The sequence below is a fragment of the Pezoporus occidentalis genome, unplaced genomic scaffold, assembly GCF_034315485.1.
Source record: "Pezoporus occidentalis ecotype Australia unplaced genomic scaffold, CSIRO_AGI_Poc_V1 ctg48, whole genome shotgun sequence".
NCBI classification, from domain to species: Eukaryota; Metazoa; Chordata; class Aves; order Psittaciformes; family Psittacidae; genus Pezoporus; species Pezoporus occidentalis.
Genome location: NW_026915813.1, coordinates 1,598,358 through 1,625,155, shown reverse-complemented (window position 1 = coordinate 1,625,155; position 26,798 = coordinate 1,598,358). Strand labels below are relative to the sequence as shown.

Below are 26,798 nucleotides of genomic sequence, written 5' to 3'. Positions count from 1 at the left end.
ATAGGAAGAGTTTTCTCGGTGAATGGAGAGGTATGTTTTATGATGCAATTGGTTACTGTACTCAAGAGGGACAGTGAGACTTGGGCAGTTTCTAGCCAGTTGGGAGGGCAGGCACTCCTCCCCCCCACCTCCATCAGCCATGCGCTGGCTAAAATTCGACTTGCAAACATAGGGGTTGGCTGCCTTTCCTACTGCCACCCAGAGCCCTTTCTGCTGACTGGGACGGGGAAGGAAGAGGTTCTTCACTTTCTCATCCTTTCTCTTGAGTGCCAGCACAGCAGAGGATGCCCAGCAATTACTCATCTGTTTATCCACAAAAGGTGGGTTTTTAAGGGGACTCTTCTGACTGAGTCTCTGCATGTAATGCCACAGCTTTTATCTTCTGAAGACACTGTTCTGTAACAACGGCATTCCTTGGAGGAAAAAAATTCTCTAATGTTTCTTTTAATTGATGTAAGTATAGATTAATCATATGCTAACTTGGCAAGTGGCTTTATTGCAAATTGCTTCTGTTTTCAAGCACAGTAAAATGCTCATTATAAAAAATAATCATGGAGAGTTTCATCTTCTTGGAACAAATTTTGAATTGCAAACTCGGGGTCTGGCGTAAGTATTGTAGCCAATTCACAAGGAAATAATCTTGCAATAATAAGATCTAAAGAAAAGAGGGATAAGCATGGTGGTTTCTTAGCGTATGTGGTAATGTATATGGAAACTTGCAATAGATAGGGAGTTTTTTTTTTGCTTATTTGTATTTAAGAGGGCTGATCAGATATTTGTGTAAGTTAATAGGAATTTCTCCACTTGATCTTATGAAATCTAGTTTAGGTCTAAACATGAAGGATGTTTTCTTAACTGGAAGTCAGGAAAGTGGGGTTGGGAAATGTTTGCAGCGTTTCCTTCTTAATAGATTAAATTAGACATTCCATACTCAGTCAAGGGGCCTAATTCTGTTTTACATATGTTGCTTATGGCAAGGCAATTCATGAAGGAAAGACTTAAGCTCTTCTCCTGAAAAACACCGAAAAGTACTGTAGGCTTAAGTTGAGGTTCTGATGATGTATCTCTTTTTATTCAGTATCTTTTTGAGTCCTAAGATAAAAGAAAACAAATTGTAGGAAGCACCTTTTGCTTAGGCATACAGTGTGAAAAGCAGGCAAAGATCAGACTGCCAGAAGTCTGCCAAGCAGATCATAAAATCAAGTGCAACTCTTTTTAATAACCTTTGGTGTTAATTGATTTGGAATAAATTTTGACTTCATGATTTTTAAAAGGAACAGTACACAAGGCCTATAAAGTACCTTCATCCTGCAAGCGCCTTTTGGGGCATCTGTAGTCAAAGGAAGAGGCGATAAGTGATAAAACTTGAAGTGGAGTCTGTAGGCTGCTTACCAGCTTACTTTGAGCTTTGTTTCTATGTACTGTTCAGAAACAGTCTCATGAGCTGTCCTGCTTACTTTGAAGTGCCACATAATGGTTCAATTCCCAGAATACTTTATTTGAAAGAGCTAAAAAATCCACTTGCACTAAGTCAGAGTTCAAAGCTCCAAGGCTGAACAGCTGGAAGTTGGGTGGGCTGAGAGCCATAGTTTGGCAGTAAGTACTTACATCTTTTATTGGTAGATTATCTTAGTGAATGTATTAACTGTAATATAAGAGGATGAGTCAAAATGTGTATAAAATCCAAGTGTTTCCACTAGTCTCAGATATCTGCAATGTTTGACTTGACTTGCTCAGTACCACTGGTAGGGAATAAGAGAGACAGCTGATGCTAGTGTCTGCATGCTGCCCTGTTTGCTCCTTAAACAACAAGACCTGATACCTCTCAGGCTCTAGTCCAGACAACATTATCTCTCTCTCTGTAAGCCCTGGTCCTAGTCTTGCCAACCTCAATTTTCCATTTACCCCTTCTTTTCTTCTTCACACTGAAAAAGAGTTTTGGTCTTCAGCCTGAAGATGAGATTTTCCCTGTGTTGCTCAGCCATAGTGGTGACAGGGCAAGGGGAGAAGAGGAGGAAGAAGGTAGCTGTATAGAGAAAACCAAAGGATGGGAAAAAATCTGCTTCTCAGTTTTGGTAATCTGTGTAGGTTTGGGTGGTTTTTTTTTCATGTTTATTTTCAAAACTTAAGCCTTCCAAATAGCACTGTGCTGAAGCATGGTGTGCTCTGCCTTATCCAGTGCCAGACTTTAGTCACCTGATTATCTCTCTGCACCTAGGGTGTATGTTTCACAGCTACTCTCATGTTATAGTAACAAAACATCAAAGTCTAGATTCTAAAAATATACAGCAAATCACTGAATATTAGCCTTGCATCCTCCTTCATAGCAAACCCAGTAACAGATAAATACAATTAACTCATTATTTCTGCTGCTGAGCTATAATCCTTCTGCCTGAAGGATTTCTTATTCAAAAAATGAGAAATTAAAAAATGGACACGTAACTGAGCAAGGGTTTTTCTTTTTCTTCCCTACTACACTGAAACTGAAGAATCCTACCAAGGGACAGTAGGAGAGAGCCGTAGTGCTCTCATGGCTTTGCCTTAGCAGTCAGAAGTTTTTCCTCATTCCTAACCCTGGTGTTATAGTGGAGGGGACAGTGAAGATTTTGACTCATCCTACAGTTTTACTAGGAAGACGTTTTATGAACAAACATCACAGACAATAAGTAGAAGGAAAAAATAATAGAGATTTGTTTAACTAAGGAGTTGTTGTCAAATAAGCTTGCTATTATTGAGGAAGGATTTTGAATTACGCCATAGAGTTTGGGGAAGAAATATTTATTACTGTTCCATTACTTTCTTACTGCTTCTTAGTTTCCAATTTGCAATTTTTTTTTTGTGATCACACCTTTTTAATTCAAGTTTAAAACAAAGAACGAATAGGTTATATTGGAAGACACATGGATTTCCAGCTGAAAAAACTTCAGGTTCTGTAATAGAACATAACATAACAACATAAATTTGTATTCCAGTACAAATTTTTTTGATTGCAAACTGTTTTTTTTAAAGGAGTGAGAAATAACTTACTGGAGATCTTGAGCAGAGCAAGCAGATGAATGAGAGCATAACACAGATCAGAACACTTTGAAGAGAGTGGTATCAACTCATACACTTAGACAAAGAGTTTGGAGTCATCCTACGCTGCTACAGAAATCAAGTTGTTCCATTTCATGCAGAACCACCAAACAGTAGCCTTGAAGAGGAGCAACTATAGTTAAAAAAAGAAGTTTTGTCTGCCAAGCTGTCAGTATTTCAAGGTAATCCCTGCAAACATGAAAGAACTTGCTGTAGAGAAAAGGGCAGCTTAAAAGGAAATCACAGCCAGTTTTCTCCCTCTTTGGGTTTTGGCAAAAAGAAGTTAAGCAGCATGTGATCAAAAGTTGTGAGGTTTTGTTCTCTATTTCCACAGCTATTTGAAGCTGACACATTATCCCTTTCACTACGCATATCTGCAAGCTCCCTTGCTTTGATACCCAAGCATTTCCTTGGCAGCTTGGATAGAACAACAATTTGTATAAGTAGTTAATAAGATTTCAGCTTGGAAGCATCTGTGAATTAAGACAGTTTCAGATGGCCAGTGTCCAAATGCCGTTGGAGTTGTCTTCGTATTTGCTTTCACATACATTCCACCACAACAGAGAAGTGTCAGTCTGAGGAATAACATTGTATGTAATCTGCTGTCTCAAAAACCTGAGGTCAGTCGGGGACTTACATAACACAGGGCTGTGTCTTCTGTGTACGGGCATGAGTCAGAGCAAAGATGTGCATGCAAATGTGCTGCAATCTAACCTCACATCAGAGATTATCTTGTCATTGGTACATCCTATCCAACAAAGGATACTAGGCTTTAATCAACTGATGTAGGTCAGGACAGAGGTCATTTAATGAGGTCTGAATACCATAGGGCTAGACCCTATAATGCCAAAGACTGTTTGCTAAAGTAGTAAACAGTCTTTGGCATTACTATCTGCTGTTGTGGATTTTGGGGTGAACTGTGAGCATAAGGTAATGTTCCCAGAAAAAGATGAGAAGCAGCACATTATGCGTGCATTCCAACTAGAACTAGATCTAAATTCCTTGTACTCAGAGAAAAGAACTGAAGAGTTAGAGCTCTTCAACTAGGGTTTCAAGCAAGATTGAGGCTGGGATAATTGAAGACAGCAGGATTCTGTGGTAGTGCTTTCTTTGCATCTAAAGCGAAACAAATATTAATCAAAATGATTAAGTGGCAAACCAAGCCATGAAGATGTGGGGATCATGGGGCAAAACATTATGTTCTGGTCTGGCAGAAATATGAGGAAAGGCAAGACAGGAACAGCATCTTAAGGAGCTTCAGGAATTAACTTTGTGCACCTTGCCCACATCCTGCAAGGGGTGGAACAGGAAACCATAGTAACAAGAGAACAGCCACGGAAGACTGAATGGAGAAGATCGCAAAAAAAAATATCCAGATTTGTTTTGAGAGAATTGCAAAGTCTTAGATCTGCAGAATATAGCATTTATGTTACCTTGCTGCCTTGGGGATTGTTGAGAGTGTAGTCTATCAAACTAGAGCTGACACCAGCACTGAACTATTTCGAGGAGTCACATATGTTCAGGGTATTCCATGAAAACAGCATATATGTCTACAGCATTTGGCTTGATTCTACCCAAAGCAGTTATGATGACAAGTACTGTAGTGAGAGAGCTTATGTATATATGGTATGTTATTGTTTTGCTTTCTTTGAGACAGTAAGAATTAATACAGGAGTTAACAGTGGCTACGTTCAAAGTTCATCTATTTTACCCTGGCACTAGACAACTCTTTCTTTCAGACTGGCTAGAAACTGCATGCCTCTTTTGCAACAGTAATTACACAAGTTAGTGTTTTTTACCATTCCTGCTGCCCTGTGTTACACTTTTGCAGCCTAATGAAGCAATCAGGCACCTTTCCAGCTGTTAGTACCTACTTGAGAATAGCTCTGTGCTCTGTTAGGGAAGAAGAGATAATAGCAAACAGAGCCTGTACTAACTAGGAATCATCATCATCGTGAGTTGCAGTTTAACAAATTCATGGTGTTTCTCCCTTCCATGGTGGCATTTCTCTGTCTGTTAAGACCTTGAATACAAAGTTGGAAAAACTGAGTGCAGTGGCATTATTATCACAATTGCTTGCAGAGTAACAGCTTGTTCTTGTGCAGCTGATAAAGCACTATTGATTCTATTTAAATATCATGTGTTGATAATTCCTTACTAAACTACAGGATATGTGCTCTTAGTGTTTCTTCAAAACACCATCTCATGCTTTTTCCATTGTTTAGTCTGAAGCTTAAATGCCTGCAGAAGATTATTTCAAGGACAGGATTAATCTGTTGTTTTCATATCACTGATTGATACCTAACCCATTATGGAAAATCAATGAGCAGTTTTAGACTTAACTATTGAGCAGATCTCTTACTGTTGTATATCAGATTTGAGTTTCACATTCAGAATGTAATTGCTGGGGGGGGTGGAGAAAAGAAAATTTACATAAGGCTAGAGAAGTATTTTACAATATATATTGCTAAAAGCCCTCAGAAGTTCCTATAAGACATCTGCTTCTGCTGCTACAGTTACCTGCCTGAGCCCTTATTTTCAGACCAGAGCTACTCTCACTAATTGAAAATCCATTTTATTTCATAAAATAAATGAAAGGAAAAGGCTGATGTGTTTGATAGGCCTATATGCTTCTGCCCCTCCATAGTGTGATTTGAGAGTGATGGGATTGCAGTAGTTTGTGGTTCTCAAGAGCATGCCTTACACATCTGATGTTGCACAGCATCAATGAACAAAACCACTCTGAAAGCCCAATGTGCATGCAGTCCTCTTGGAGAGGGTTTGGGCTGGGGAAGAAAAGGGAACAGGCATGACAGACACTTAAGGTATTTAATGCTCAAGTGGTTTGCATCCCTCAGCCACAAAAACCAGACAAGTACAAGAAACTATACATTTTTACATAATTGCAAACTATACATTTTTACATAATTGCAATATTAGCTGTTCTGGGCCTTTAGGAAAAGGTAGCCAGGAGCTCTCAAACCCCTCTCCCTCAGAGACACAGCTGAAGTGGAAACAGCATAAGCAATTATACAAGATGGGAGTGAAGGGGAGGGAACTTTAATTAAACCCAGGAGCAGAGGGGAAGAAGGAGGTGGTGTGAGTGGCTGTGTGGTTCTGAGCTACCGGCTGGACTTAAGCCATGGAAACAAGGAATTTTAATGCAGTAGGCTTGAGAGGATGGAGAATGTCTGAGGAAATACAAATTGATTAAATATTGCCCTGACGGCAAAATAATAACTCAGAGCAGTATGATAGACATTCAGTCTTGTTCAAGATGTGATTGACTTTCTCTGCTCTTTGCTTCCCACTCTCAGCCTCTTACTCTATGTTGTTAGTTACTATGTTGTTAGTTAGAGGTATCTATGTTTTAGGACCTTACTAGCAACAGACTGCTTCTGTAAGCTGTAGTGCTCTGTTTTGCTGACAATTCCCCTTTGCTGGCTTCCCCAGCAAGCAGTGCTAGCTGTGGTGCCCTGCTTCTCCAGGACGAGGAGGGTCTGGCTCCAGCTTAGTTTTGCCTCTGCTCCATGCTATGTTTTACGCCATTATTTCATGGTAGTACTGCAGCACCTCAAAAAAAAAAAAAAAAAAGTGAAGAATTTTACCAAAACAGAGGTTTCTTGAGCCAAGCAATTCTTTAAAATAACACACCAAACCACTATTGATGGGGGAGAAACTTGAGGCTGAGGCTGCCTGTTGCAGCAATAGATGAGGGGTGATACCTTGGGCACTTTGGGAAGTGCAACCACAGTGCTGTTTGTTTTTGAAAACAAATAAACCAAGACATGTTCTGGCTTGTGGAGCAGGGAAGCTTGGAGCATGTGAACTGGATATATGTGAAGCTCAGGAAAGTGAGAACCGTTTTAATGACTAATTTAGATACAGCCTGTGAGGCACAATTTTTAATGTGGCACAAGAAGAGTGTGCCCAGGGAACCAAACGGTTCACAACTGTGCCACAAACCAGCACAGCTTAGCTTCAGAACGATATGACCCAGAAGTCTCAAAACACAAGAATTAGGGGACTTCCAGGGAAGTCATTAGAAAAGAAGCTAAAATTGACAACCTCGTGTATTCATCCTTTGGAACTCATTGCCATAAGATGTGGGAACAACAAAATATAAATAAATTGGAGAAATAAAATGGAAGCATGGAAAGTGGATCCAAATACATATGGTAAGTTTGGAGTTCCTAAGAAACCAATAACTAGAAGCTAGATAGGTGAACTGGGGAAGGCTTTTCCTATACTACTTTTGTTTCGCATTGCATCCTTGAATAGCCACTACCACCCATTACAAGATGTGACTATGGGGCTAGACCAAATAGAGTGCTGGCTAGCTCTGTTAAAATGAGACTGTTTGTGCAGCTATCTGCACTTGCAAAGGTTCTGCAGGGAAAAGACAACTCCAGGGAAAGAGCACATCTCCTTCCTAAGCCAGGAATTCTTTAGCGTACTCGGTCTCACACAGTAGCATTCATAATTTCTTTCCTCCTTTGCATCTTCTGTAAGAGGAAAGGTCTATAACAGAATGTACTGCTGGCTGCAGTCTGGCTGGATCAGTACCAACATAAGGACTCTTAATAAGGTTGTTTTGTCTGCCTCTGAGATTTGAACTGACAGCTTGCTAGGACTATCCACACTGATTAAAGATCTTTCCAAATTTAAATAGCTATCTGCAAGTGCATTACTGTGTATGTGTTAAGAGTTCTTCTACATTGATTAATATGCATGTATGAGCAATTTTATCTATCACTTAAAACACAAAGTTACTTTCTATAGCTCCCTCCAATCAGCTTTAGATATGACTGTCCCCAGAATGCTGTTACGCAAACATTCTCCTCACATCTGCCCTGTTTTTACAATAACTCAATGACAGCTTCAGCAGTAGATCCCAGATAGCGGTTGTATTGTGCATTGCTCTAATGATGGAATTAATGATATGCAGAAGTAACTAAATTCAGCAGTATGACCAATACAAGTTTAGCATGGTGTTTGAGATCTTCCACAACTTGCTTGTACGCTTAGATAGCATATCTAAGCATACGTTATCTATATCCATATACTGTACTGGTCTGGAACAGTGAATTAACTTCACAGACAGAGTTATGCAAAGTACTTGAACGCATTACAAGCAGGAACAGAAGGTGAGGGGATCTGTCCAAAACTCTGCCATGCAATTACCAGTTTCAATAGCCACTTGGGGAATAAACTTACAACTTTGTATGTTCTTCTCGATGGCTTAGTGTGTACTACCTACAGATTCCTGTTTCTGTTCTCAGGTTAATGTTTCATGAATTGGAAACAGAAGTCTCAACATGAAAGTAATGTCCCTTGAACCAGCAGCAATGTGGAATGCAGTAACATAGTGTTGTCCCAGGATTTCTTGAAATATGACTCATGCACTTGGATACAATTCAGTAACTATTACATCCTGTTGGTACAATTGGCAATAAAACTTCTTTCTTGTAAAATGTCCTAAGATCTTCTGATAATCTTGTGACAATCTTACTGTTAAAGACTTCTCTTCATATATCAGTTTATATCACTCTTCCCCAAGCCTGTAGTGTTTCATGAGGTTAGTGTGACCCAAGTGCAGAACCCAGCATGTGACCTTGTTGAACCTCATACAATTGGCATCAACCCATTGATCCAGCCTGTCCAGATCCCTCTACAGAGCCTTCCTACCCTCAAACAGGTCAACACTCCTGCCCAACTCGGTGTCATCTGCGAACTTACTGAGGGTGCACTCCATCCCCTCATCCAGATCATTGATAAAGATCTTAAACAGAAATGGCCCCAGTACTGAGCCCTGGGGAACACCACTTGTGACCGGTTGACAACTGGATTTAATTCCACTTGCCACCACTCTGGGCTCTGCCATCTGGCAGTTTTTTACCCAGCAAACAATGCATCCATCCAAGCCATGAACAGCCAGTTTCCCCAGGAGAATGCTATGGGAAATGGTGTCAAAGGCTTTACTACATCTACAGCCTTTCCCTCATCCACTAAGCGGGTCACTGTGTCATAGAAGGAGACCAGGTCAGTCAAGTAGGACCTTCCTTTCATAAATGCATGCTAACTAGGCCTGATGACCCAGTTGTCCTGTGCGTAGTTGTTCTTGAGTGCCACACGATGGCACTCAAGATGATCTGCTCCATAACCTCCTGCAGCACTGAAGTCAGGCTGCTAGGCATGTAGTTGCCCTGATCCTCCTTCTGGCCTTCTGCCAGAAGGTTGGCCTTCTCAAAAAGGTTGGCCTTCCCCCTGATTCTTACCCAAACACTCAACCCTATTGTCACCATCGTTAAGCTTTAAACAATCAAAACACTTCCTAACGTACAAGGCTACCTCACTGCCTCTCCTTCCTTACCTATCCCTTCTGAAGAGTTTATAGCCATCCATTACAGCACTCCAGTTGTACAAGTCATCCCATCATGCTTCAGTGATAGTTTTCCTGCACAGGAATGGTTTCCAGCTCCTGTTTGTTGCCTGTGCTATATGCATTGATGCAGGTGCGCTTCAGTTGGGCTACTGATCACCTTTTTTGGAGAGAGGAGCCCTAGTTCTTACCTGACTATTTGCAGCACTTCCATGGTTTCTAACACACCAATAACTCTTTCATCTTTGCTGCCTCATGGATCTCCATCCTCTACCTCCACGAAGGCGGCAGACAGAAGGACCTTGCTAGCACATTGTCCCTCAAACACTGGTGTGCTACCCCCATGCTTATTTCTAGTGAGCCTGATTTTATCCCTTTTCTAATTTTGATGGTTTCACTACATGGGGGTGGGTTATGATGAGTCAGCTTTGTTCTTTTCTTATTGGTCTGCTGCTCCACATGACATCTGAATTTACTACATAACAGTGCCTTTTACGCATGTTAGGTACTATTTCTTTGTTTGACTGCCAGTCACCTGGTAGCAGTGGCCAGGTTCAGCCAAGAGCCCTGACCTAGACAAGCCCCTGGTGATGAAGCAGGTCTGGGTTTCAGATGATAATTGAAGTCAGTCAAGTCAAGGATCAGGTCCATGACCCCAGCACCCAGAGTCAGGCATAACCCTGTGATCAACCTGCTCCATGGTGACAAGGCAGGTCTGAGTTTGAGCCACAAAGTCAAGCCTATTGGTTAGGGTAAAGGTGTGGATCAGCTCAACCTGGACTGAGGACAACAGCTGAGAACATTCCCTTAGTGTGTTCTCCTGAGTGAAGGTGAAGGGAAGTCCCTGCTCTTTAGATCAGCTCTCCTCATGGCTGCGTGCCTGCATCCACCCTTTAAACTGGCCCTGTGCCCAGGACAGGCTATGTGCTCAGGGCCCTGACACAGAGAACTGCTGAAAATGGTAATAACTAACAGACTTTAACCCCAATAGCTTTTGAAATGCAAAGCAGGCACTTCAGACATCAGCCTTTCCATTATTTCATAACCCCTGGAAATGTAAGGGAGTTTTGCATCTTTATGTTCATGTAATTGAAACCTACTGAGTATGATGAAACTTTTTTTAGTAACATTTTTAAAGCTACAACGAAAGACATACAAATGATCCTGGAAATCACGACTAAAGTTTGGGAGAGGCAGGAAGATCTATCTCACTAGTTTTTTTCTTTCTTTCTCCAGTTCCTCAAAATGAGAGAAAAACATGTATGTTCAGAACATGCAGAATTTTACCATATTTACATATGAAGCTTTAATTACATGAATTAAAGTAGTGACACTTTAAAGCCAATTCTTACATCACAGTAGCTTTCCCTATGTTTAGAGAGGAATACTCCAGTAATATAGAATCATAGAATCATAGAATCCTTAGGGTTGGAAAGGACCTTAAGATCATCTAGTTCCAACCCCCCTGCTGTGGGCAGGGACACCGTACGCTAAATCATATCACCCAAGGCCTCGTCCAACCTGGCCTTGAACACTGCCAGAGATGGAGCATTCACAACCTCCCTGGGCAACCCATTCCAGTGCCTCACCACCCTAACAGGAAAGAATTTCCTTCTTATATCCAACCTAAACTTCCCCTGTTTAAGTTTTAACCCATACCCCTTGTCCTGTCACTACAGTCTCTAACTGTATCTCTTGGCCTTCAAAATAGTAAGTGGTTAACTGCTGCTTGCCAGGTTTCTCAGATCTGTGGAGACAATAATCTTTTACGGAAGCATCTCTGCATTATTTTTAGTCCCTAGATGAAGAAAAATGAGATATCAGACCTAAAACTACAGCTAGACAAGCTAGAAGGGTCTGGCATCTTAAAGCAAAGCTGAGATTGGAGCTATTTAAAATAACTAGGCAGGTTGGATAAGGGAAAGCTTGGCAGAGTTTATTTTCCTAGCTTGATTTCCAGGACCAGCTTTCAGAAGAAAGCAACATGAGCATATACTTCTACTCTGTACTTGCTCTACATCCTTTTTAGGCACATTCAGCACTGTAAGGAATGTGTGGACTCCAGGCTCAAGCAGTGCTTGCTGCTCCCAGGGGGCTGGAGCTCAAGCCCTGCAACACAAATTTTGAGCAAGTTAGAGACTGATTGAGAGTGCTATGCATGCAAAGGCATTTTCTTTCATTTCCATCTCCACATAAGCCAGAAGTGATGTCTAAGGCTAGAAGGAGTCATTATATTAACAAGATTTGTCCTTGTGTGAGTCAGAACATGGAGCTTCACCTGCAGGGTTAGAAATTTAAGTGATCTTTCAAACAGATCACTGGTTCGTCACTGAAGATTTCAAGAGGAGTAGTAAACAATTTCTGAGTGTAATAGAACCGTTGATTGGAAAAACTGTTTCAGTAGAAATTGCCTGCCTGTTCTTGATGCCTACAATAAGATGACAGGAAAAGATGTGCAAAGAATCCATCTGTCAGGGTATATTGGCCTGCTAGAAGCAGGTTTTCCTACTGCTTGAAGAGAAAAGGCTCAAGCCCTTAGTAAAACAGTGAGAAGTTTCCTTGTTTACAATGTAAGGAAATAAAGGAAATTAGTTGCTTAGTTTAACTTACTTAGCATTAGTAGCTAGGTGTGCTGAAGCCTCAGGCTGCAAGCTGTGAATTTTCACATAGATACGCTGAGTTTTTTACCTGCTCGAGTAGAAGGAGGCCCCAGAGCCAGTTCACACCAGAAGATGACGAAGCAAAGAAGGCCACTATCCCCATCAGCAGAAGCTGCAGCCTTAGAGATGAGAGAAGAAACAGCCCACCTAGAGACAGTGAAGAGACCCAATGGAGAGCAAGAAGAACCCACACCCTGATATTGTTATTGTACTGAACTGTCATGTGAGGAGCATGAAACTCTAGTTGTAAGGGTATAATTGCCCAGGGATTTCTTTGTTTAGGGTCCCTCTCTGGAGGCACCCAGCTCAAGCTGCTTTTACCACTGTACCACTCAAATAAATTACTTTCTTGGACGTAAAGACTGAGACTCTGCTATGGGTTAGGTCAGAGAAGCATAGTTAACATACAGCATTAATGAAGACAACAGTAGCTGTTCAAACATACTGGTCCTGGAAATTCTGAAAGTATTCTGTTTTTCAACCAAAAAATACTTAGGATTGAGCCCAAAATTCTCACCCTAAAAGGTCTTCATTTTGGGGTGTAATTCTTCTTTATAACAAGAGCTACTTTGAGGGTGTTTCCTTTCCACCTGGAATGAACCTGTACCCAGGAGCAGCTCTATTCTTAAGTCAGGGCATGACCTTACAACATAAAAGCTTTTACTTGTCAATATTTAATTCAACATTTACTAAATAGTAGGTAAATGCCAGGCTGACTTCACTGGAAATAACTTGGCAAAGATTTAACTAGCTTTAATCTACATGGAAGGTAATGTTGGAAATAACCCTAACATAATGATGACATTAAACTCATGGCTCATAAGATTTTTTCTAAATGATGACATACCAGACTTGCATGTGTAAATGAGAGAAAATGGTTAAAGCAACACTAATGGGCCAGCACACCAAAGGGTAATTATTAACCACTTTTTCTTGCACAGAACTGAGAAATACTCTGCTGTAGCTGATCCAAGGCACTGCTACGTAGCAACCAGTAAAAAAACTATTTTTAAATATTCATAATTATTGTTCTGCTCCTCCATGTTAGATGTGTTTGTACTGATGCCTATGGATTGGGAACTTTGAGGGTTTTAAACACAAAAGATTACTAAAAAAATGGTCAGTGCTCTGGCTTTTCTCTCAAAACTGTGGTTTTAGCAGTGCAAGAGCATGATACATTTCCATCAAGGACATGCTGCCATAAAAGACACCAAATTCCAGTTTGGGGGGGTTGACTAAGTGAGAAGGTAGATGTTCTATCTTTTGCCAGCAAAGTATTTCTGCACATGCTTAATTTTCATATAGAATTAGGTTTAAAACTTAACTGAATACCAGTACTTTGCCAGATCAGGTTATTTTTATATGCAACTAAAATGTAAGCATCGGCTTGGTTTACCAGTTTGAGACTGCATTTCCAAAGAGACCTATCTGCATAGAAATTAACTGCGTCTTTATATGGGAATGAGCATTCACATGTATAGTTACAGACATTGTATACTTCCTGGCTATCATGTTTACTTCAGCATTTTTGTTTCAAACTTCCTAAAAATGAAAAAGTTCATCTTAAACCAGAAATTAAGATTTCACGGACTGCTGCCTGAATATTTGGTTTGTGAGCTTTTAACTTAGAATCATAGAATCATAGAATAGTTAGGGTCGGAAAGGACCTTAAGATCATCAAGTTCCAACCCCCATGCCATGGGCAGACACCTCACACTAAACCATGCCACCCAAGGCTTCGTCCAACCTGGTCTTGAACACTGCCAGGGATGGAACATTCACAACCTCCCTGGGCAACCCATTCCAGTGCTTCACCACCCTAACAGGAAAGAATTTCCTCCTTATATCCAGTCTAAGCTTCCCCTGTTTAAGTTTTAACCCGTTACCCCTTGCCCTGTTGCTACAGTCCCTAATGAAGAGTCCATCCCCAGCATCCCTATAGGCCCCCTTCAGACACTGGAAGGCTGCTTTGAGGTCTCCACACAGCCTTCACTTCTCCAGGCTGAACAGCCCCAACTTTCTCAGCCTGTAACTTCATCTTGTTTGCAAAGATACTTTCTACTTTTTTCTGTTCTAATTTCTATTAAAAAAAAACCCTTAGCATCTTTCATGTGTATATCTAACAAAGCAATTCTTGTTTTGTTTATCCTGTTTCTCAGCCATGACTGCATAAGTTGCCCTGGAGATGGTTTCTCTGTATTCTTGCTCAGGTTGATACAGGCCAAATTTATAAGCTTGAATTTAAAACTTGGGAAAAGTGGGGTCAAAGAGGCCTTCAGAGCCTCTTTAGTCTGAAAAAAAATAGTTCTAGAGCAAAGTGGGGTGCTCCTCAGAGGTCACTGAATCATTTTTTTTTGAACAGCACATCTTCCCAAAGATCATATTACCATGTATACCTGGTTTTATAATGTAGCAGTGACAGCTTTATAGCCTTGTCTTGCTTATTTTCCTGTCCTTTTGCTAATCATAGGACATGCGGAGCAGCAGGTCCTTTCCACAAGTGACAGATGCTACTAAGAAGTAGTGCACCTTGGACTTAGATGCCACAACCTAATCACTTTGGATTAATTTAAACGTTATGAAGATTTCAATTTAAATGTAGATTATTTAATATGTAAATCCAATGTATATAGGTCTGGAAGGTATTATCTGTCATTTGTATCCGAGGTAAAGGATCTGTTTGAAACTCACCTGTCTGCTCCCTCATTCTCACTCCAGAGAATGGAAAGAGAATCTCCTATTTCCTCGTAACCACCGTGTTACAGAGAGCTAGAGTACAAGACTTAATTTTCTTCCCCTATTAAGATACTGGGTGCCAAGTACAAAGACACTTTTAGATAAAATGTACTAGGAGATCTGAGAGAGAAATTCTTTCCTGTTCCTCAGAAATGATGTTTTCATTGATTAGCATCTTGTAACCAAAGGGTGCCTATGTTTAGCTGAAGTAAATTTGATGGTAATACCTTTTGAGAACTTCACTGAAATTTATTTAACAGGGTCAAAAGTGATCCAGAGGGGCTTCCAGAACAACCATAACCTGAAATACAAACCAAGCCCCACATGCTCAATAATGCCACCTTCCCTAAAAGAACAAAGTTTCTTCAAATCCCAGCCAGAATTTACATTTTCAGGCAACTCATGTCTGTGCAGCTGCTTTTCTACTTAAAACATCTTAGATAGTTTAGCTTCTACAAGTTAATACATAATCCAACTAAATTAGCTATCAAGGTCCTCGAGGAAATACTGATGAGGTTAATTTAACATATACTGGATTTTCAGAGAAAGCGATACCCATGCTAGCAGGGAAAAGACAAAATAGAAAGCACCTTTTTCACGCCAAAGAAAATCTCTGCTTAGCTTTGGGATGTAAGGAATTGATAGCAAAAGCAAAGTCAGAACTGATACACCCTTGTCATGAGCCATGTTTTGTTTAGTATTTAAACTAACACTGATATGGAGTTCCTCTCTATGGCACAAAGCCGCAAGAGCAGACAAGGTAAATCTTTTAATGAACTGTTGTGGGTCTTCCTGCTGTACAGTGTGTTTTGGCCCAGCCTTTCAAACTCTTGCAAAAGGGTGACTCCTGACAAGTCAATGACAACATCCTTGATGTCTTCCAGGCTTGCTTATATATTTTCCTTTTAAATGAGTAGAACTATTGTTCAGTTGCCTTATTGCTCTGCATCCCATCTCTTTTATGATGGAGCCAACAGAAAGATGCTTACCTTCATAAGTGTGAAAATTTCTACATTCCAACAGAATATTGGGGTTTGGTTTAGAGAAAAAGTTTGCAGATGTATTAGGTTCATGGCCATATCTAAATACCACACAACCACAACACATCACTGTTACAAGCCATTTACAACACATGGAATGCTGTGGGTGTTCCTCCACCTGGTCACTAATAATGGGGTAAAAGTATATGAATGTGAGTCCTAGCCTTAGGCACTTGCATTTCAAATGTCTATTGGTTTAAATGTGGGAAGCAAAGCTTTTTCACATTTTGTGCTGACTGAAACAAAGACCTTCTGTATAGTATTGCAGCCATACAAGGCAGTTTGTTTTCTATTGGGTAGGAAAGACTTATTGCATGAATTCCAACTGAAGCGTCATGCTGTCTTTGTTTTTACTGTTAATCATTTATTCCTTCTGAAAAAGTATAAAAGAGTTAAAGCTGGCTTTGAACTTAATTCAGTGATATAACTGTCCCTGTTTCAGAGAAGAGGGCTGCTGCAGCAGTCTTGAGGAGGGCTGCTCTGAACTGCACTGAACTTCACAAATCACTGGGAGTGAAGAATACTTCGGATAAGTGGTGAGTAACAACCTGAAGTTGGACTTCATACTTTGGAGCAGCTTCTCAAATCTGGCAATGTTCTCAATGGTTCGACCCAGGGAGGGTGGAATAAATTTATCTTGGTATAAACAAATTCTGTGAAACTTGTAAATAAATAATTACCTGTGCTAGTCAGGTACCCAGCTTCTTTATCAGCAGTCATTAACTCTGAAATCTCTGTCTTCCTCTCCTGGTTAAAAAATTTCTATGGAAAAGAGCTTTAATTTTTCTCCCAATTTTTATTCAAACCCCAAAACCAAAAAGGCATTTCATTCTTAAATAGAAATTCAAGCTTTTGCCTTCTCAGTATGAGAGATCAGATTGTGACTTGCATGGAATATGGAAATCCAGATACAATAATTCATCATCTTGTAAAGGCATTTTAGAACTGATACTATAGATATAGGACAAAAGAGACATACAAATTTTTTGACACTATGTCAACTGCTGAGTTAAGAGAACAGGTATTTCTGGAAGCTGGGGTATCTACAGTATTTGAGAGTAACTCTTGCCAAATAGGTCAGTACCATAGGAATGTTCTGTGCCAACTTATTAAAGACATGACACACCTGACTCCAGCAATGGTATTTTAACATTGGGACTGTTTGACATTTTCCATAAACAGTAGAAGAGGCATTGTCTTGTATGGTCTCACTTGCACCAGAATAGGTCTCTCTTAACAAAACTACTTAAGAGTAAAATAATACTTTCATTTCTTAATGGAGTTCCATTATTTTAACCAGATAGCTATGTCACTTAGCAGGATCTAATACATTGTTCCTGATTTGGGGGACACAGAAATTTGAAACATGTTCTTCACATTGGATGCTCTAATTAATCAATCTTTAAATTAATCAGTGGTGGGTTTCTTTTGTGTGAGTATGTGTGATTTACAGTACCAGCGAGAGGAGCACATTCATTGAAGTACACGCCATAGACCAGTAACAGAAGCATCTAGCTTTAAGCAGAGGGAAGTCCTCAGCTTAAGTCTGTTAAATTGCATCTTGTTAGATGTCAACCTACTGTGGCCTAATAGGACTTACTGAATCTATCTGGGTTATTTTTATATGTTTTCATGCTTTCCAAAGCTTTGTGATTCCCACCCCACTGCTGTGTTGTCTCTCTTAGTGTTTCTGTTTCCCATTTTTAATAGAAACCAATCTATTCTATGCTACACATGAGAAAGGTTTGCTCTGAGTCCTTTCCATCTCTGAGAGGGCTGCTGCTGGTTTATAATTACAAGCGAATTTTGTCATCTGGAGGCTGTTCTTTTTGATTTCCATGTTTTCTCTGTCCATAGTGCAGTGCTGACACAGACATAATAGGCTGAGAAAGTTGGGGCTGCTCAGCCTGGAGAAGTGAAGGCTGCGTGGGGACCTCATAGCAGCCTCCCAGTATCTGAAGGGGGCCTATAGGGATGCTGGAGAGGGACTCTTCATCAGGGACTGTAGCGACAGGGCAAGGGGTAACGGGTTAAAACTTAAACAGGGGAAGCTTAGATTGGATATAAGGAGGAAATTCTTTCCTGTTAGGGTGGTGAAGCACTGGAATGGGTTGCCCAGGGAAGATGTGAATGCTCCATCCCTGGCAGCATTGAAGGCCAGGTTGGACAAAGTGTTGGGTGACATGGTTTAGTGTAAGGTGTCCCTGTCCACGGCATGGGGGTTGGAACTTGATGATCTTAAGGTCCTTTCCAACCCTAACTATTCTATGATTCTATCATTCTATAGTCTTTCTACAGAGGTAATATATTTTGCATTTGTGGGACAAACATGAAAGCCTTGTATGCCCATCATGAGGAATTTGTGTCAACAGAACCTTTTCTATTGAAAATAAACTGCCTCAAGCTTGCTTGGGTTGTGCCTAGGGTGGAGAAACCAGTGGCTTTGTGTAAGTCCATGCCCTCTGAACAAGACAGCAAATAGGCCCTGACTGGCTACTGGCCAAAACAATGCTTTATGCTCAGACTGGACAACAGCAATAATTGATGTATTTCAGGTCTTATACTCTTGTTAGGTTGAGTTTTTTCTTAATAATTGTGGCTTATAACTCAGTTTTTCTGAGATGGTCAACTCCATGATGATTTAGTAATATATCACAATAAATGTGTCTAAAACTGAGTTCACCTGAAACTGCTTCCTTCACTCTTTTGTTTTTCTGTGGTCATGACAGATTTCTAACAGCTTTTGTTCTTCCTAATTTGCAGTCAGTAAATGAATATTGAATGTTCAATGGAACTGCTGAGCCACCCTCGCCAAGGCTAACAAATTGTAGGATTCAGTTGGATTGCATGTCCTACTAATGATTTCAACCTGTGCACAGCAATATAAACCGCTGGATATGTCAGTGAGCAAACTGTAGCTCTGATTGTAATGCTGAAATGGAAGGTGCCCCCTGACCTGACATAAATGAGCCTTTCTTGAGTTGTGGGCCACCTCCTGACTAACTGTACAAGCTAGGGAGCAGGCAGATGTAATCTTCCATGATAAAGAATGAATTACAAATGAATATTTCTGAATCCACAACTTAAGTAACTTACCTGGTAATAGCAATATGAACCTCAGGAGGAAGGAATACACTTTCCTGCCCTACCTGTTGAAACTTTTCAGGAATGGCCAACAGCAGCAGCAGTGCAAATCTCAGACTTTCATTCCTGTAATTGGAACGTCACTTCTTTAGATTTTGTCAAACAGCAATCTGAAGATCAGGTTTCTGCTTGCTGTAATCATGTCTCTCTTCCCTGCGCACAAGTCAATATGACTGCAAAAATAACATTGACAAATCTGTGCAGGATTTCAGCAATTTCTACTCACTCCCTGGTCCAGATTTCTTATTTTTGCATCACACTGGATGTCTGTCCTGGACATGGTAACATTCATTTTTCTACAGTCAATTGGATATGTTCAAAGAGCTGTGAAATGAGGATTACGTAAAATATATGAGGGATAGTTCAGTCTGAACACTTCCACAGATGGCGTACTGCTACAATTAAAATTCTCAGACACAACAGACATATCTTCAAAGTGTTTTAAAGACGACTCAAAGTCCAAGACAAAGATTCAGCCATATAAAAAAAAAAGAATGAAGTGAGGGGAGGCAGACACCACTTGCCTTTGCTAGTGGCTTAGCTGTGAAGTTGTGTCTCTTTAGATGATAAGTTTGTTTCTGACTGAGCCTGTGCTGTTTCAGTGCTCATACACTTTATCTTAAATTACAGTCTGAGAATGATTTTTTTAATGCTCTGTCATAGAATCATAGAATCATAGAATGGTTAGGGTTGGAAAGGACCTTAAGATCATCAAGTTCCAATCCCCATGCCATGGGCAGGGACACCTCACACTAAACCATCTCAGCCAAGGCTTCGTTCAACCTGGTCTTGAGCACTGCCAGGGATGGAGCATTCACAACCTCCCTGGGCAACGTATTCCAGTGCCTCACCACCTTAACAGGAAAGAATTTCCTCCTTATATCCAATCTAAACTTCCCCTGTTTAAGTTTGAATCTGTTACCCCTTGTCCTATCACTTCAGTCCCTGATGAAGAGTCCCTCCCCAGCATCCCTATAAGCCCTCTTCAGATACTGGAAGGCTGCTGTGAGGTCTCCATGCAGCCTTCTCTTCTCAGCCTGTCTTCATACGGGAGACGTCCCAGTCCCCTGATCATCCTCGTGGCCCTTCTCTGGACTTTTTCCAACAGTTCCATGTCCTTTTTATGTTGAGGACTGCACACAATACTCCAGGTGAGGGCTCACAAGAGCAGAGTAGAGGGGCATGATCACCTCCTTCGACCTGCTGGTCACGCTCCTTTTGATGCAGCCCAGGATATGGTTGGATTTCTGGGCTGCAAGCACACACTGAAGCCGGCTCATGTTCATTTTCTCATTGACCAACATCCCCAAGTCCTTCTCTGCAGGGCTGCTCTGAATCTCTTCTCTGCCCAACCTGTAGCTGTGCCTGGGATTGCTCCAACCCAGGTGTAGGACCTTGCACTTGGCATGGTTAAACTTCATGAGGTTGGCATCAGCCCACCTCACAAGTGTGTCAAGGTCCCTCTGGATGGCATTCCTTCCCTCCAGGGTATCAACCGAACCACACAGCTTGGTGTCATTGGCAAACTTGCTGAGGGCGCACTCAATCACATTGTCCATGTCAGCGACGAAGATGTTAAACAAAACCGGTCCCAACACCGATCCCTGAGGGACACCACTCGTTACTGGTCTCCAGCCGGACATTGAGCCATTGACCACAACTATTTGTGTGCGGCCATCCAGCCAGTTCTTTATCCACCAAGTGGTCCACCTCTCAAATTGATGTCGCTCCAATTTAGAGACAAGGATGTCATGTGGGACAGTGTCGAACGCTTTACACAAGTCCAGGTAGATGACATCAACTGCTCTACCCCTGTCCATCAGTTCTGTCGCCCCATCATAGAAGGCCACCAAATTGGTCAGGCAGGATTTCCCCTTAGTGAAGCCATGCTGGCTGTCACCAAGCACCTTGTTGATTTTCATGTGCCTTAGCATGCCTTCCAGGAGAATCTGCTCCAAGATTTTGCCAGGCACAGAGGTGAGACTGACTGGTCTGTAATTCCCTGGGTCTTCCATTTTCCCCTTCTTGAAAATGGGGGTTATATTTCCCTTTTTCCAGTCATCGGGAACTTCACCTGACTGCCATGATTTCTCAAATATGATGGCCAGCAGCTTAGCAACTTCATTCCCCAGCTCCTTCAGGACCCTCGGATGGATCTCATCAGGACCCATGGAATTGTGCACATTCAGATTTTTAAGGTGGTCTCTAACCAGATCCTCTCCTACAGTGAGTCCAAGGCCTTCATTCTCACAGTCCCTGCATCTGCCTTCCAAGATTTGGGTGGTGTGGTCAGAGCCTTTGCCAGTGAAGATCGAGGCAAAGAAGTCATTCAGAACCTCAGCCTTCTCCAAATCCTGTGTAGCCAGTTCTCCTGAGAGCTTCCTGAGGGGGCCTACGTTGTCCCTAGTCTGTTTTTTATTTGCTATGTACTTGTAGAATCCCTTCCTGTTATCCTTAACATCCCTAGCCAAGTTTAATTCTAACTAGGCCTCGGCTTTCCTAACCTGGTCCCTAGCTTCCCGGACAACATCACTGTACTCTTCCCAGGCCGCCTGCCCTTGCTTCCACATTTTATAAGCTTCTTTTTTCATTTGAATTTTCCTCAGGAGCTCCTTATCCATCCAAGGAGGTCTCCTGGCCCTCCTGCTGCACTTCCTTCTAGTTGGGATGCAACACTCCTGAGCTTGTAGCAGGTGATCCTTGAATATCAACTAAGAGTCTTGGGCCCCCCTGCCCTCTAGGGCTATATCTCATGGAACCCTACTAAGCAGGCTCCTGCTCTTTTGAAGTCCAGGGCAGTGAGCTTGCTGCACGCTCTTCTCACTGTCCTGAGGATCTCAAATTCAAGCATCTCATGATCGCTGCATCCAAGGCTTCCCTGGGGCATCACATTTCCAACGAGCCCTTCCCTGTTGGTGAGCACGACGTCAAGCATGGCACCTCTCCTTGTCGGCTCCTCTATTACTTGCAGAAGGAAGTTGTCTTCTACACAATTGAGGAACCTCCTGGATTGCTTGTGCCATGACTTACCATCCCTCCAACAGATGTCAGGGTGGTTGAAGTCCCCCATGAGAAGAAGAGCCTGTGAGTGTGAGGCTTTTCCTATCTGTCTATAGAGCGCTTCATCCGCAGGTTCTCCTTGATCAGGCGGTCTGTAACAGATCCCCACAGTAATGCCTCCCATAGCTATTTTCCCTTTAACCCTGACCCACAAACTCTCTGTGGACTGCTCACCTGTCCCCAGACAGAGTTCCATACTCTGCAGCCTATCCCTAACATAAAGGGCAACTCCTCTTCCCCATCTGCCGGGCCGGTCTTTTCTAAAGAGCCTGTAACCTTCCATTCCTACACTCCAGCCATAGGAGCCATCCCACCATGTTTCTGTGATGCCTATTATATCATACCCCCATAGACATGCACATATCTCTAATTCCTCTTGTTTGTTCCCCATGCTACGGGCATTTGTATAGGGGCATCTAAGCCGAGCTCCAGCTGAAGCCGGCTCATTGGCTGGAGCGGCTGGGATATCTCTGCATTGCTCCGAGCATTTATTATAGGTGCTGGCAACTGACTGGGTGTGTTGGGATGGAATGATGCTCCCCTCCCCCAACACATCTAGTTTAAAGCCTCCTTGACCAGTCTGGCAAGCCTCCTACCAAAACTGCTCTTTCCCTTCTTTAGACCAGCTCCACCAGCCCCAACTAGACCTGGCCTACAAACTTGGGTCCCGTGTTCAAGACACCCAAACCCCTGACTATGACACCACCCTTTTAACCATTTATTAACCTGGCTAATCCTCCTAGCTTTTTTTAGGTCCTCCCCTGTATCCTGGAGAATTGATGAAAAGACTATCTGAGCTCCAGAGCCCCTAACCATCTCTCCCAGGGTAGAGATGTAGTCTTTCTTTATGTTCCCCAGTCTACTACTATCTATATCCCTAGCACCCACATGTATCACTAGAAGACCCACATGTCTTCATTAGTTTAATTTTCTACATTATCTATATATGAAATACATTATAGCAGTGAGCAAGTCTGACATTACTTTTGGTGTGCTTGTTAAATGTGGTATGGGACAAGCAAACTGATTGATGATGAGGTTAGCACCTCTCCTATAAAGTGAAATACCTTTGCTTTGGAAGCACTTTTTGAATAGTAGTTTAGCAGGAATTGACTAAAGCTCTTTGCAGCAGAAGGCAAGGAGTTTTGCAAGGTTTTAGTACTGACTGCACTGAGAGGTAGAGAGGGAAGAAAGTAGTTTTTCTGGCTTTAGCACTTAGAGGATGCTGCCATATCTCCAGCTTCTCGTGCTGAAAAGCCCAGCCTAATTTCTTGGAACTGTCTGATACAATGGCCCCAGCATTGCCAGTGGCATACTTCTATCAGATACGATTTCTTCTTAGAAAACCTTTGTGATGGCCTCAACACAATTTCCAATCCAATGTGTTGTTTCACTGAATTGACTGTTACAGCCCATGTATCATATTTTAATATCTTTTAGACTCTTGTCTACAAGACAACTTGCATTCAAGACTGCATCTGTCATTGCATAATGATCAAGTAAGCAAAGGTCTTAAAATGTGTTGTCATCTCAAGATGTTGAGATAGAAGAACCCAGTAATCCATATTCCAAAAGAAATGGACAGCCAGCCAGCCCAAGGTCATACAGTGAAGCACAGTGTAACTGACAGAAATGCATCCTCTCTGAAATCCCAGAAATCAGTTTACTTTCTTAATAAATGGTGATTAAACCATCCTTTAACATTATGAAAGCACATACAGTGTTGTTCTGGCAAGAATTTCCTTGATAGAGCAATAAACAAATGGTCCCCTTCTTTGCAAATATCCTCAGGCAATGCCTTAGCTAATATAAGGTCTAATAATCATTAGAAACACACCACCAATTAATCCAAATGTCCTGGCTGCAACCCATAGCAATGTAGCTCCACCTGGTTGTCTAAACTTCTTTGTAATTGCAGCTGGTCTGAGGCTCTGGTTTGAATTGAGACAGTGTGTCCACTGAAGGACCTGATACTGTTGCTTTTTTCCCTTCCTGCTTTAGTTGCATTAGCAACTACTGTACGCGGGCTGCCCTCTGAGCAGGCTGCTTCAGCACCATGAGCCCGTATGTTTCAGTTGCTTTTAACCACATTCAGTTGGGGGCTGTTGCACCCTCCTGAACAAGGATCTGACTTTTGAAAGGAGTATCTAGACTTCTCACAGGCTTTTTCAAATCCTTCCTGGGTCAGATTTATGATTTTATTAAAACCCTCACCTCCCTCAGCTGAACAATACCACAACTTTCCCTCTTTCTTTCCTCAGCTATTCCCTAACAAGGTAACAGAATGGAGAACAAACAGCAAAGCAATGGTGACATGAAAGAAAATAACGTGGTGAAGAAAAAACTGGTGAGTGAATTCCCCAAACCTTCTGTCAACACATTTCTTTGCTATCTGGGGAGTGGAGGCAGAAAGTAACTATTTGGAACCTATATAAATACTTGCAGGCGCAGGCCAGTGTCCTAAACACAGGAATGCTCTGTTCCCTTTCTGCCTTTGGTACCTGGACCACTGATGGGCTTACTGTGAGACTGTACCACAGGACTCTCAGTTCTTCCTGTGTTATTCTTTATACATGTCCAGTTTTGAACTATCCAGGTTTAGGGGCTAGTTCAAAAGGGTTTAGGTAAAATATTCTGGGATTCCTTGACTTTAGGATAGGTTAAAACCTCTGGTTTTGGGGAGGGACTCTGTCACTGAAGACAGGGGTAATATTTTCGAAGAGAGTTTCTGTGCCTTCAGAAGGAGATCTTGGGAGGATGGATGTATTCTGTGAAAAAAAAAAAAAGCTTGGATTTAGCCTCTGACACTTTTCTTATACAAGAACCCGCAAAGCTGTGTATTCTTCCCATCTTTCCCCTTCTGCTCTGACATGTTAGAGAAGAGCAAAATATTGCTTCTTTCCATGGGAACATGGAGATTTGAGCAAGGGGAAGCTGACAGGATGTAAATTTGAGTGGTACAAAGAGTAGCACATGTTTAGTTTCTGTAAGTTACGAACAGCAATTATAAAAGGGCAAAACATGTGAGTGCATTAAAGTGAGAAATTGTGTACATATTAATCACACCAGCCATATTATTTGTATTTGAGTATGAACTAAATTGCTTGCTCTGAGCTATATGAAATGAAACTTAAATAAAACAGAAGTATCTGATTCATCTCAAAACACTCTATGGATTTTAAAGGCTTGATTATCCTAACTTGACTCTTTTACTGCTTATGACCATTCAAAGACATTACAAATGATGTGTGGATCATCTATGCATACTGATGTTTCTTAATATATATGACAATTTTACATGTTAATGAATAGCATCTGGATTTCTACTTAAACACCACCAAAGATCAGTTTGATCTTTGCCAATGACTCTTCAAAATTGCTGCATCATAAACTGCTTTCAAGCCTTCAGTGCTTTATGGCATTATATTCTCTGTGTCTCTGAGAGCTCTGAGCTATTTGTGAGAGGTATGTAGCATGTCAGAAATGGAAACAGCACAGATTTACACCAATATTAACAGCAGCCATCTGGGAATAGTTCCCAGATGCACTTAATACTCATCCCTTGCCAACTAGGAGGTGTAGTTTAAATCTTAGCAGGTCAAAATCCCCATGTTTGCAAACAGGCACCTTCAAAACCAGTAGCTGAGAGCTTTTACCTTCCCCAGGTAGCATGCCTAATCTCCACCTGTTGCACAGCAGTAGTGCAACGCCCCAGATCCAAACCTCCAAACCTCCTAAGGCTGTGGAAACATCCCTACGGCTTATGGGTAACAATTAGCTGCAAGTCTTGTGATATCTTCACTTTGAAGGCCCAGCAACACGAGAATACTCTTCCCTTCCCGACTCCAGCGTCTGCTTACAGCAGGGCAGCCCCGGTTTCCAGACGGCACGGCTCCCCGTCCCCGCAAGCCGTGATCCCCAGCTCCTGGGCCCCTCGGGGGGGGGGGGGGAGGCTGTGAGGGACCACCTAGCCCTGCCATTTCCTTGCCGAACATGCGCTGCTGTGTAAATCCCTACTGAGGGAAGGGGCCTGCCGGGAAACCGCACGCACGGCCCTGGGCACGCACATTTGCTTAAGTTATGTGCGAGCCCGCAGATAAATGAGCCCGCGCTCCTCCATCCCCTCTCCCTGCCCGCAGCCCCGGCTATGTCCCGCTCCCCTCCCGTAGCCGTGTACTCCCGCGGCCGGTGCTGCACCCCCGGGCCGTGCCCCCCGGCCGCTGCGCCGCCGGAGCGCAACGCGCGCCCCTCCCGCGGCCGCGCCCCCGCTGCGCCCCGCGGAGATGCGCGGCCGCTGCGCACGTGCGGCGGCGGCATGGAGCGCGCGGCGGGGCCCGAGGCGGACACGCTGGTGGCGCGGGGAGAGGGGGGTGGCTGCCGCCGCCGCGCAAGCAGGAGCGTAAGTAGCGCTGGGCTGCGCGGAGTCTCCCCTTGTTTCGGGAAGGAGCGCGGCTGCATAAGCGGAGGGTCACCGGAGGAGCGGGCAGCGGGGCGGGAGCGATCCCGGCGGCGAGGGCGGGGAGCTCGGCCTTGAGTTGCCCTCGCGCTGGGGACGATCAACCGGGCTGGGGACGGTTTCGGTCCTTTCCCAGCGTTGGTGGGGAGGAAGAAAGAGCCAGGCTGGTGCACGGTGGCCGTGGGAGCCGGAGTCACCCGCCGCTGCTCTCCGGAGAGCGGGGCAGAGCTCAGGTTGCACGGCGG

General features: G+C 42.6%; 1 protein-coding gene across 5 annotated transcripts in view; it reads left to right on the top strand.

Moving 5' to 3' along the window:
• The first annotated feature begins 1,546 nt into the window (after window positions 1–1,546).
• SLC2A9 (solute carrier family 2 member 9) overlaps window positions 1,547–26,798 on the top strand; it is a 121,695-nt gene continuing 96,443 nt past the window's right edge. The window contains exons 1-3 of one of the 5 annotated variants that reach the window (XM_062636374.1): window positions 1,547–1,596; window positions 16,336–16,429; window positions 24,359–24,444. In XM_062636374.1, coding sequence (XP_062492358.1) covers window positions 24,382–24,444 — 63 coding nt within the window. In that variant the 5' untranslated portion in view covers window positions 1,547–1,596; window positions 16,336–16,429; window positions 24,359–24,381. Of the gene's footprint in view, window positions 1,597–16,250; window positions 16,430–24,358; window positions 24,445–26,158; window positions 26,497–26,798 lie in introns of those variants that run through there. The other 4 variants (XM_062636373.1, XM_062636375.1, XM_062636376.1 and 1 more) reach the window with 4 other exon arrangements.